Source organism: Lampris incognitus, chromosome 1, assembly GCF_029633865.1.
Source record: "Lampris incognitus isolate fLamInc1 chromosome 1, fLamInc1.hap2, whole genome shotgun sequence".
NCBI classification, from domain to species: Eukaryota; Metazoa; Chordata; class Actinopteri; order Lampriformes; family Lampridae; genus Lampris; species Lampris incognitus.
The window spans coordinates 30890048-30903530 of NC_079211.1; the positions used below are offsets into that span (position 1 = coordinate 30890048).

The window sequence follows — 13483 nt, forward strand, 5'->3', positions numbered from 1 at the left end:
TGTTATTGTTTATATTTTATTGCATCAATTCAGATTGTGTCAGATAAGTTTTCAAATGCAGAAAATACTTTGAATCAATCTGCAGATGTTCTAGACCTTTTGGCTTTTGCTCAATAAATTCTCATCCATCAGGTACAAGCAGGTTAAAATAAACTTTAAAGGAATAGTTTGGTAATAATATTCAGTAACCCCTGCATATATTTTACTTGTCATATTGTGCTTCATGAAAGCAGAGACACTACACATTTCTCCTTAAAGGGAATAGTTCAGATATCTTGAAGTCTATCCCTATTGTATACTCATTGCTCATACACTACATAGGAAGGATTCATTTTCACAGTCATTCATCCTTTTATTCATACTGAAAACAAAGCTTCATCTTGCCATCTTGATTTCAATGCAATTACTGAGGGACAAATCCACAATTCTCATTCAGTGCAAAAAATACTCCATGGTTCAACCAAAGCTAACATTACATGGTGCCACAACAGTCTATCATAGCAAATTTGAGGGACCATTTTAAAAATCATTAGTTTTTACGATTTGTTTTCAGTTATTTTCCTAATATTTTACATCCTCAACGCAGTCTACAAGCGATTATTACCAGATGTGACTCTGCAGTGGCACAGAAAAGCAAACATTTGAGAGGAAATTTAGCAATAAAACAATTTTTTAAAAATGACCAATCAAATTCGCTATGATAGATTGATATCATGTCATGTGATCTTTGGCTAAGCTGTAGAGTGTTTTTTGTTTTTATTTTTTTCAACACCCCCCCCCCCATTAAACGAGGGAATTGTGTCTTTATCCCTCATTAATTGCACTGAACTCTCTAGATGCTGAGACTAAACTTCATGTCCAGTATAAAGAAAAAGATGGTTTACTGTGAAAATGAAACCTACCTACTGTGGTGCTTGAAAGTTTGTGAACCCTTTAGAATTTTCTATATTTCTGCATAAATATGACCTAAAACATCATCAGATTTTCACACAAGTCCTAATTGTAGATAAAGAGAACCCAGTTAAACAAATGAGACAAAAATATTATACTTGGTCATTTATTTATTGAGGAAAATGATCCATTATTACATATCTGTGAGTGGCAAAAGTATGTGAACCTCTAGGATTAGCAGTGTTTTCACTCAATGCGGTGACAATCAGGTGTGAGTGCGTTCCATGTTTTATTTAAAGAACAGGGATCTATCAAAGTCTTGCAAAGAATGGCAAGAACAAAGGAGATTTCTGAGAATCTCAGAAAAAGTGTTGTTGATGCTCATCAGGCTGGAAAAGGTTACAAAACCATCTCTAAAGAGTTTGGACTCCACCAATCCACAGTCAGACAGATTGTGTACAAATGGAGGAAATTCAAGACCATTGTTACCCTCCCCAGGAGTGGTCGACCATCAAAGATCACTCCAAGAGCAAGGCATGTAAGGTCACAAAGGAACCCAGGGTAACTTCTAAGCAACTAAAGGCCTCTCTCACATTGGCTAATGTTCATGAGTCCACCATTAGGAGAACACTGAACAACAATGGTGTGCATGGCAGGGTTGCAAGGAGAAAGCCACTGCTCTCCAAAAAGGACATTGCTGCCCGTCTGCAATTTGCTGAAGATCATGTGGACAAGCCAGAAGGCTATTGGAAAAATGTTTTGTGGACGGATGAGACCAAAATAGAACTTTTTGGTTTAAATGAGAAGTGTTATGTTTGGAGAAAGGAAAACACTGCATTTCAGCATAAGAACCTTATCCCATCTGTGAACCATGGTGGTGGCATCATGGTTTGGGCCTGTTTTGCTGCTTCTGGGCCAGGACGGCTTGCCATCTTTGATGGAACAATGAATTCTAAATTATACCAGCGAATTCTTAAGGAAAATGTCAGGACATCTGTCCGTGAACTGAATCTCAAGAGAACGTGGGTCATGCAGCAAGACAACGACCCTAAGGACACAAGTCGTTCTACCAAAGAATAGTTAAAGAAGAACAAAGTTAATGTTTTGGAATAGCCAAGTCAAAGTCCTGACCTTAATCTAATTGAAATGTTGTGGAAGGACCTGAAGCGAGCAGTTCATGTGAGGAAACCCACCAACATCCCAGAGTTGAAGCTGTTCTGTACGGAGGAATGGGCTAAAATTCCTCCAAGCCAATGTGCAGGACTGATAACAGTTACCAGAAATGTGTAGTTGCAGTTACTGCTGCACACCAGATACTGAAAGCAAATGTTCACATACTTTTGCTACTCACAGATATGTAATATTGGATCATTTTCCTCAATAAATAAATGACCAAGTATAATATTTTTGTCTCATTTGTTTAATTGGGTTCTCTTTATCTACTTTTAGGACTTGTGTTAAAATCTGATGATGTTTTAGGTCATATTTATGCAGAAATATAGAAAATTCTAAAGGGTTCATAAACTTTCAAGCACCGCTGTATGTACTACATGAGCGGTGAATATAAATTTGGGATAAACTTAAAAAAATCTGAACTATTCATTTAATTATTCCTTTAAGGTGTAAGTTATAGTGTCTCTCTTATTTCCAACAGCATAATATGTCAAGTAAATATATGCAGAGGGTGGGGGACGCTGTTGAAAACAGTGGAGTGAGGTCACATTTCCCGAAGTTCTACCAAGTAGTGGCAAAAGTTATAATTTAAAGCACAGTTTTACCTCTAATTTATGGAGATACTACTAATGGTGGTAAACCACTTTTGAGTGACTACCAAAGCAGGCTGCAGATAATGCCTTGTCCTTTCCTGAGCCAGCTAATGTCACCCGGCGTTGACAGGAGCTCCAAACACAATTAACCTTCACGACTACACTTTGTCACGTCAGGATACCTCCGTGAAGTTGACACCCCATGAAATCAGAACATGAATAAAATTATTATCATTCATTTGTGCAGCGTTTGTGCTGATTGGTGCAGCAAAAACTAGTGTTTGTGCTGTAGTGTTTTTTGAGATATTAAGCATTATATTTTATAGGCTGTGATGTCATCCTGCACCCCATTATCATCCAAGTCGTTCAAAACTGGTCTCGTTGGTTTGTGCTCGGTTTGTGCCATTAAAAGAAGCATTTGTGCTCTTTTAGTATTTTAGATATAAAACAACATTTTGCCAAAGGAATGACGTCATCCTGCACTCCATTATCGTACAAATCGTTCAAAACTGGTTTCGTTTGTTTGTGCTGGGTTTGTGCCCTTTTGTGCCATTAAAAGGAACATTTGTGCTCTTTTAGTATTTTGGATAGAAAACAACATTTTGCCAAATGACTGATAATATTTTTATTCATGTTCTGATTACATGGGTCGCCAACTTCATGGAGGTCTTGCAATATTATCTTTCATTTGTGCAGCGTTTGGGCTGATTTGTGCTGCAAAAAACATTGTGCTGTAATATTTTTTGAGATATTAAGCGTTATATTTTATAGGCTGTGACGTCACCTTGCACCCCATTATCATCCAAATTGTTCAAAACTGGTCCCGTTTGTTTTTGCTCGGTTTGTGCCTGTTTGTACTATTAAAAGAAACATTTGTGCTCTTTTAGTTCTTCACATATATGCCAAGATCAATACCTTTTAAACGCATGACTTCATTTTGCACCTCATTGTTGTCCAATATTTTAAAACTCGTCTCGTTGTTTGCGCTGTCAGTGCCGTTTCTGAAGACTGGTAACTTATTATTTTATTTCATTTATTTTATTTTATTACTTTATTGATCCCCGTGGGGAAATTCTTCCTCTGCATTTAACCCATCCTAGCTGTGTAGCTAGGAGCAGTGGGCAGCTGCCCACTAACTCCAATTAATCTTGCCATGCCTCGGTCAGGGGTACAGACAGGAGTATTAACCCTAACATGCACGTCTTTTTTATGGTGGGGGAATCATCAGAATCGGAATACTTTATTCATCCCAGAGGGGAAATTGGGTAACCATAGCACCCGGAGAAAACCCATGCAGACATGGGGAGAACATGCAAACTCCACGCAGAAAGGACCTGGGATGACCACCCTGAGGTTCGAACCTAGGACCTTCTTGCTGTGAGGCGACAGCGCTAACCACTGCGCCACCGTGCCGCCCATTATTAGGCATGACTGCCCCACCTCTCTCAGCCAGGGCTCAATAATAGCAGCAACGGGCATCCAGGTGGCGTGGCGGACTTTTCCGTTGCCTACCAACACAGGGATCGCTGGTTTGAATCCTTGTGTTACCTCCGGCTTGGTCAGGCGTCCCTACAGACACAACTGGCTGTGTCTGCGGGTGGGAAGCCGGATGTGGGTATGTGTCCTGGTCGCTGCACTAGCACCTCTGGTCAGTCAGGGTGCCTGTTTGGGGGGGAATAGTGTGATACTCCCATGCGCTCTGTCCCCCTGGTGAAACTCCTCACTGTCGGGTGAAAAGAAGCGGCTGGTGACTCCACATGTATTGGAGGAGGCATGTGGTAGTCTGCAGCCCTCCCCGTATCAGCGGAGGGGGTGGAGCAGCAACCGGGATGGCTCGGGAAATAGAATAATTGGCCAAGTACAATTGGAGAGAAAATCCACACAAAAAAAAGGGGGGGCATGTAGTAGTCTGCAGCCAATTGGGGAGAAAAGGGGGGGGGGAGAATCCCTAAAAATAAAAATAATAGCAACAACATGTATAAATTATGTCAAATCACTGAATGTTTTGGCGTTGCAATTTAGGTATCAGGAAGCCAGTTTGTCAATATCATGTGCTGCCAACAGAAATAAAGATTAAAAGGTCGATTGAGACTTTGTGTGTTCAGTTCTCCAGTAGGTCCTCTGGAACAAAAGCTTACCTTTATTCCAAACTTGAAATAATAAACAAATCAGGCACTATTCACGAGATTAGCAAGACTGACTGCAATGAAAATGTAATCATCACTTGCTTTTGTGTGTTTATCCTGAATGGCTAATGAATTAATCAGAATTTTTGAATGGCATTATTAATGAGCATGACTACATCGGTTCTAGAAATTGTGAGTCTTGCCTGCCAGCACAGGACATACTACGTACATTAAGCATACACATAGCTTTGTGGTTAGAGCATGATCTGTGTGCATGAGGTTCAGTCTCATTACATTAAGTAATTTTTAAATTTGTTGGGTAATTAACAAATTATTGTTTTGATCAGATGTTTAGGAAGCCAGCTTGTCATAAAGATGATATTATGAAAATCATCTTCTCTGCTAGGGAAGATGTTAAAGGCCAGTGTATAGCTCCTCCCTCAGGAAAAAGTGTGGACACACCTGAGTCAGCTACTCCCCAACAAAATCTCGCCAAAGGCTTTATATACGTTTGTAAAATTGAACAGGCACAATACATGGGAAATCCTGGGCTACAATGATGATAAGCAAATCAAAGGTGAACATAGAGAGAGTGACAGCCATGATAGTGACAGCCCAGATGAGACTGATATTCATCCCTCAGTGCAGTGCAGGCAGAATAATTATGCCCTGAATTTTGAACTAGCACTTTCTATCAAAAGATGGACAGAAATCTGGAATGAGTAAATCCTTAAAGTCCGATAAATGTTCAAAGTCCCATGAAAGACAGTGCACTGTATTAAAACATGGCACATGGACTCATGTCCTGAATGAGGAGATATGGGAAAAGGTGAAATCTAAATGCACGTTAAGATTTCAGAGGGCGAAGGTGCTTCCAAATCGTGCCTCAAACTATTGACATCATAGGTAACTGCAGTGGGTGCAATGCAACACTGTCCATTACTACAGATAAGATACCAGAGATCGATCAATCAGTGGTTCTCAAATGCAAAAGCCAAAATATTGAGTTTAGAGTGGATGTTGCACATTGTACTTATTAGTCAGTGGGACTGTCTCCAGAAAAAGAGCAATCGAGTGAGGGACTTCTACCTCAGGTGCATGGCACAACTTACAACTTATACAATCACCCTAGAACAGGGGTGGGCAGTCTTATCCAGAAAGGGCCGGTGTGGGTGCAGGTCTTTGTTCCAACCAAACAGTTACACACCTGTGTCTCCTAATCATGTTCCTCAGGAAAGATTCTACTGGTTGATTAGTGGGATCAGGTGTGCAACTACTTGGTTGGAGCAAAAACCTGCACCCACACTGGCCCTTTCTGGATAAGATTAACCACTCTTTCCCTAGAAGATGCAAGGCAGCTGATATGTTCAGTGGTCATTGTTGCTTTGAGTGAATCTGAGGGGAGTGATGACAGAGGCATGCCAGTAACCTCTGAGACTTGCAAGATGCAACTAAAGAAAATTATTTCAGAAGGATGTGTCCCACTTCCATCCATAAAAGGCAATGACATGGAAGAGATCAATTTTAAAGAAGCTGTTTATGTATGCCAAACCGATCTGAATCAGTGGATGATGGAGATCTGTCATGACAGCAAAAAGCTTGCAGTGGATGATGGTGATCGGGACAATTTACACTCTCTTCCTGAGCTTGTCCCTCATATCACACGAATGGCATGCTACCTGCCTATTTGGACAGACATAATGGTGCCTTACTTTAAAAGTAAAAACCTTACAGCAAGTTCTGCCAGTATTGAGACAGAATTCAGTCATATCAAACATGGTCTCTTCAAGCATAATAACTTGCCAATCTGTGTAGACTGCTTCATTGTCCGTCACCTGCGGCATATTGAAGGCAAGATGAAGCTGTCCTCTGCACCTGTGAAGATTTAAGCACACACTGGAAAAACAGATCTTAAAGGTGGAGAAATCCACATCAGGTCATGGGGAAATAGCATCAGGAGGTCCTTGCAATGTCAGAAGATGAACATACAGTAACAGGAGAGAGCAATCTACCAAGGGAAGAATTTGTTGAAAACTAGTGAGGCCTTGCTCTTCCACCAAAAAAGGAGTTCTTTCTACCTTAATCCTTGCTCTGAGTGGTCACATGTAGATCCAAACTTGAAAACAAGACAAACCAAAGTTTGTCTTCTAAGAAATGGCAACTACATGACCAAACAGCCTGTAAAAGTTGGCAAAACCCTTTTTTTGTGTAAACAATACTTGTGCCTTTGATTCCTTTTGCCAATGTCTCTGTTGTGCATTCTGTGACAGTCAGGCATTTTGCATTTATGTCAACAAAGAAGAGAAAATGATTGAAATGTTTCACTTGGTGAAAACCATTGTCACAAAGGGAGTGTACCATGATGTTTATGCAGAGGGCAAAATACTGTCTGATACAGGTGCTCGTGTGTGTGTGTGTGTGTGTGTGTGTGTGTGTGTGTGTGTGTGTGTGTGTGATGGCCTGGCGGCTTGTCCAGGGAGCTCCAGCGACCCTGAGCAGGATAAGCGGTTTGGATAATGAATGGATGGATTCCATCTATCACCTTCTATGTATGTTTGCGGAAGAGGTTTATTTATTATCTTTTATTTAATCATTTGGTTTTTACGAGAAACCCTATAGGCCACAAGCCTTCATGCTGTCTGTGTTTTTGGTTTAACACTTTATTTAACTTGCCTGTATTGGTAAGCTGTGCTTTTTATTTATTTACTTATTTTTACATTTAATTGTCGCTACCTCAGCTTGGTAGGAGCTTTAATAGGCTACTAGGTCTTCTATGTTTCTTAGGAAGTAGTACTTAGGAGCGCACTTGTTCTTTGTCGTGTATGTTACGTTCGGTCTTCTAATGGTACTTAAAGTGCTATATTCACTTTTTCTCTTTTCAAAGGATGACCCGACAACCTAACTTAAAAGGGCAGTCAGGTGGGAATACACTTAAGCTTTGTAGCTAGAACTGTAAAGGTCTAAATCAACCAATAAAGCATAGTAGGGTGTGCCAGCATTTGGGAACTCAGGTTGCATTCTTGCAGGAGACTCACTTGAAGGTCTCGGTTCATTCTAGGTTGCAGAGGAGCTGGGTTGGCCAGTTATATCACTCTGCTTTCCACAGCATAGCTAGAGGCGCTGCTATTCTAAGTTCTTCATTTTAGTAAATTAGAAAAGATCAAATACTACTACTTTAACTACACACTTTTTATATGTATAGGCCCTGTGATGGCCTGGCGGCCTGTCCAGGGTGTCTCCCCGCCTGCTGTCCAATGACTACTGGGATAGGTTCCAGTGACCCTAAGAGAAGGATAAGCTGTTTGGATAATGAATGGAATAGATATATAGCGTTTTTTTTCCAGAAACCATCAAAGGTGTAGATAAAAGTGTTCAACAAATGAGGAGTGGAATATTAAGATAGATGTAGGAAATCGGCAGCTGATGAGTGTGTGACACACGAAACAAGCTTGTACTGAAATGCATTAAAGTTTTTTTTCCCTACACACACTCACACATGTATATATATATATAGACAGATAGATAGATAGCCTTTTTTTCCCGGAAACAGTCAATGGTGTTGATAAAAGTGCTCAGCAAATGAGGAGCGGAATATCAACATAGATGTAGCAAAAAAAACTTTTAATACATAGCATACAAGCCTGTTTCGTGCGTCGTGCACTCATCAGCAGCTGATGAGTGATTATTTTGCTCCTTATTTGTTGAGCACTTTCCTTACTGTTGAGTGTTTCTTTAAACAAAGTTTTATATATATCCACAGGATGTTGCAATGAAACCTTCGATGTAGAAAACATGTTGAAACAATTGGGGAAACTACTGTTTACAATGTTGACAAACACCATTAAAAAGAGTTTGGGGGATACATATATGTATATGCAGAGGATTACTAGAATGCTACCAACTGACACAAAGTAAATGACCCGAGATTTCACCCCGTCCCCAGATTTCTGCATTCAAAGATACATGAGCTGGCCAAGTGTTTTTGTTGTTTGAAGGACCATGAGTGCCAAGTCACGTCTTTCAATTTGTCGTTGTTATTCACACTGTTGAACAATAGAGGTCAGCATTCAAGTAGAAATCACATGTTGGACCATTAAAAGTATTGTTTCCATATCCCATTTAATGCAGTTCTGATGTCAACAATAAACATTTATATCTGTTCACTGCACTGTGCACTATACCATGAAATAAAGTGTGAATAACAGCTTTTCTAATGACATTTTTTTGTCCATGTATCAGAGAATTGAGGAAATAATGAAACGAACCAGAAAAGGGGACCAAAATGATGTGAAGGTGAGTTTTTTCCTTCAGCTTTCGTGTCTTTGTGGTAACCAAGTTTCTTTAGTGAAAATCTTCCTCCGACAGTGTGTTGATTTGTTCTTTGCGTCTCCTGTGTAGAGAGATGATGATAAAGGTATGCAGGATGACCAGGACGACCAGGACGACCAGGACGACGAGGGGGAGGATGAAGCCAATGGTAAGTGGCCTCATCGCTCAGATTTCCATCTGATGTTTGCATATGTACCATTTAACAAGCCCCCCCCCCTCCCTGTATTTATTACTTTTGGCCATATAATTTGGTTCCTCTGCCTTCATGACTGTTTTTGGCATGGGTGTTGTATTGTCTTTGTCTGTCTTTATTTGTATGTCAGTGCTTGTTGGTTTGCATATACAATGTGCTCAAATGGCTTATGTGCTTTTCCTAGTTTCCCCATGTGACTCATGGCTTATGCTGTCTGTCTTCCCAGTAGGTGACACTGCCCTGACAGAGGACGATGGTGACACTGCCCTGACCGGGGACGATGACGCTATGGAAATGGACACAGCCAACAAAGATGAGTGTGTCCTGTCCGCTGATGAGCCAATGGGAGAGCGAGAGGAGCCCCTGGGCAGCGTAAATGGAAAACCAGAGACAGACGACAAAGAGAATAATTATGGCATCAGCACAGATGAGACTCAGGCAGTCAGGTATGGCTGAAATTCACACATACCTGGACACACACACACACACCCCCCAAGTCATTTTCATTCTTTGTGTGGGATAAAAGTGCACATCCCAAAATGTTAACAAAAAGTTGGAGACACTAATTATAGCTGGAGACATCAGAGTTTGATTGTTAGTTTTCTCCAGAAATTAATTAATGAAATATATTACACTGTCTTTTGCCTTTAATAAAAAGTAAACTTTTTAAATGAACATTTCAAAATCCAACAGTTAATATAATTAGATGACAGATGTCACCAAAATATGTTAAGAAATATGTGGCTGAACTGTTGATTTTATTATGTAACAGCCAAAAATTCAACCCAGACACTCCCTCTTACACCTGTCTTAGCTTTCTGCTTTGGTGCTATTAGTGGTGCTATTTGTCTTTAATTAATTAATTGCCTTGTTGCTGAAATATGCTATATAAATAAATCTGCCTTTCCATTAAAGCGCCTGTCTCTCTCTGCCGCACATTCACTTAGCTCCATCTCATGCGCCCTACAAAATAAGTTATTTTGTGCTGTGAGGGATTTGTCTCTGGCACCCCACTCTCACTTTCCTTACCTTCTTCCATCTGCCTCTCTTCAACTTCCTTCTCCAGTCCTGTGCCTAAGGGCCGACTTGTTGAGGGCTCAGAGTTTGTGAATGAGGTAGACTCCACTAAGGTTGCTTCGGTCCCAGGCCTCAACGGTAGGTCCGGCCCCTGGAGCATTGAGGAGCTCATCGATCTCAATGTCCACTCCAAGAGCCACCCGCTCATTGACACAGAGGAGTGCAACCAAGGCTTGATTGACTGTGATGGGGGCTCCGATGGGCCCAAAGTAGCCTTTGAGGACAAGGGGAACCCTGTCAGTGCCCTACATTCCTCAAGTCAACCCATCGAAGCTCTGTCAGGTAAGGACAATGCATTTTTGTATCATTTAATTTTTTTTTCTTTATCTTGGTTATTTACCTGCCACGCTCTCATTGAAGCAGAATGGAGATTGTCTGCGATTGAAGCGGAATAGAGACAGTCCTCTTGATTTGTGCATATGTATGATGGGCCTCCACTGTCTTTCACGTGTCTCTAGAGATGTGATACTGCAGGCGCGAGAGATGTCCCATTGTTGCACTCCTAGAGTTCCTGTCCAGCTGAGCTGCTTAAAAGACTCTCCACCATCCCTACCCAGCCTCCACCCTGCTCCTCTGGACTCCTTAAGACAGAGAGAGCACAAGGTGAAGGGGAAAGATGACAGACCACCCCCCTATGCTAACTTTGCACCCCAGCCAATGAGGAAAAAAAATTTGACATTGTAATATTAAGTTGCATTTCAGGGAACTCTTCATATATTCCTTCACTGTGCTTGCTTCAAAGTCTCCCTCCTCCCTATCCTGTACTTAACTACTTCCCAGTTCGGTTTTGACTTGTTTTGTTCATATTTTGTTGAGGTTTTTTTGTCAGGGGTGCATTGTCGTAATTTATTAATTTTGGCTTCTTTGTTGTAATTACTGTTATCACTTGTTTAGGCTTTCCCTCTCGTGAGAATATTTCAGAATGCATTGACACTTGGTGAGGTGAATTGTAAAATTATAATAAGAGGTAATGGAAGGATTGTAAACACAACTTGTATTGTGGGGAGGCTGCTGAGGTAGCTGTGTGTTAAATAATGTAGTAGTGATTCAAACAAAACTGAAATGTTATCTTGAATTTTCAGTCCATTTGACCAGCTGTCATTCGCAGCAACCAGCAATATGGCCTTACCTGTCTGTCATGACATCTGCTTTGTTGTGGTAAACCTGATACACATCAAGCTGAGCAATCTCATTGTGTGTGTACACTGAGGAACTGAAAGTTATGAAGCTGCTTCTTTATTCATCCTTGACATATAGACCCTTATCTCTCTGCTCCTCCGTGACTCATACCTCTTTCCCCAGCACTCCTTGGTGTATCCCCACCCAACCCCATTGTGTCTTTCCTGCCTGCACCGATAGAGGTACTCCATCCATTTAGACTTAGCATCCCTCAGTAACTTTGTTACTAAAGGATGCAGGGCTTCAAGAGAATGCTGTAGTGGATTCATGTGTTCAATGGAAGGTTCAGCTGTTTGCTGTTTAGGTTGTGTCCATGGTCTTGTTTAGCCATTACTCATGAATTTGCATGTCTATGTAGTCTGCGTTAACAATTAGCAACATTCCTCAGAATCGAATCTGGATCACTGAAAGCTGTTCTATTTAATGGTTGCTGGAAACTAGGTTAGTCTCCCATATAGACTATTCACAAACAACACAAACAGAAAAAAAGAGAGACCTGCATCAGATTAAAGTGTGTGTATGATGGTGATTATTGCATGAGCAAAATCCACAAGTTTCACTTGAAGTCGCTTTCAAGCTTCTTCTCAGTACTGTGTCTGCATGCATGTTACACTAACTGTCTCTAAACTGAAATTGAATAGTTGGAGTTGCCACGATGCCCATGGTTCCTCAGGGCCAAAATTTGACAGGTTTATCAGAGTCTGGTTTTCGCCAACCAGCTTTACTGACATCCCCATAGTATAATTTTTATCCATCCTTCTGTCTGTATGGTTCTATTAATTCCAGTGCTTTTACACTAAGCCCTACAAAGATTCTCTAGAGAACACAGTAGTTGCTGCTTTCTTAGGTTAATTGGCAAAAAAAATATTTCAGCTTTTTTTTTTTGTAATATATAATTTGGCTGTCTGTCTATATATAAAACTGTATTTCTACATTCAGTATATTTAAGTATAATTGTATTGTGTATATAATCAGTATTAGGCCAATGAAGCCATGTTTAGAGTGGAGTGGGTAGTTGAAGTCCCTATGTCTTTTACTGTAGTATAATTAGGGCTCCGATTGACTCGTGCCTTGTGCCAGCAAGTCAGTGCTGTTACCATAACATCAGTTCAGGTTTGGGCAATATTAAAATTCAAGCTTTTCAGGAAGCCCTCTCTCCCCAAGAACTCTACAAAACCAGAGAGCTACTTGTAGTCTCCTAATAGTGTGTGTGTGTGTGTGTGTGTGTGTGTGTGTGCGCGCGCGCGCGCACACATGCGTGCGTGCGTGCGTGCACATATTGAGGGCATTCAGTCCTAGATACCTGTGCCCCACCCTTGAATATTGCCTTGTTTCCTAACAGATGGTGGACTGGTGGAGAGCAGAGCTGTTTCAGTGCTTTGGGTGTTTGCAAAGTGTGAGTTGCATTATATGAAAAGACGGAGGAGTTGTATGTAATTCTTACAGCAGGTATCTTAATACAGGCTCTGGCCTTTGTAATTTATTGTGCGCAGCTGGGTCACATCCACCCCAATAACAAAACAATAGAAACAGGTGCAAAATGTGACTTTGGGTCAGTCTTGTCCTGCATGATCATTTTCTCCTGTTTCACTGCGGTTATTTTATAGTAACTGTGTCAAAAGCTTGAAATTTGCTATGCTTGAATTGTCCAAACAGGATGTTTGGGGAACTTATTTTTGCCTTGTAGTCTGTCAGAGTGTCTCGCTAACTAAAATCATTACGTATATACATTTCTATCTAGTTTTGGAGCTTTAGAGCTTGGCTTTGATAAATAAGCATAAAGAATGTAACGAACTCAATAAACCGCCCTTAATCATTTAAATATCTTGAAGCAGCCAACTTTCAGATACTTTGCATTGTCAGAAAGCCCACTGTCTTCATAGGCTTTGTGAATCACTAATGTGTACTGAGGAGTGGCTCTG

At 40.8% G+C, this 13483-nt stretch overlaps 1 protein-coding gene across 5 annotated transcripts in view; it reads left to right on the top strand.

Moving 5' to 3' along the window:
- Positions 1-13171, top strand: part of map7d3 (MAP7 domain containing 3) — a 46686-nt gene extending 33515 nt beyond the window's left edge. For 4 of the 5 annotated variants that reach the window (XM_056302065.1, XM_056302104.1, XM_056302145.1 and 1 more), the window contains 5 exons: positions 9023-9076; positions 9182-9260; positions 9532-9751; positions 10372-10664; positions 10841-13171. In XM_056302065.1, the coding sequence (XP_056158040.1) occupies positions 9023-9076; positions 9182-9260; positions 9532-9751; positions 10372-10664; positions 10841-10848 (654 nt within the window). In that variant the 3' untranslated portion in view covers positions 10849-13171. The remainder of the gene's footprint in view (positions 1-9022; positions 9077-9181; positions 9261-9531; positions 9752-10371; positions 10665-10840) is intronic. The other variant, XM_056302091.1, reaches the window with a different exon arrangement.
- The last annotated feature ends 312 nt before the right edge of the window (positions 13172-13483 follow it).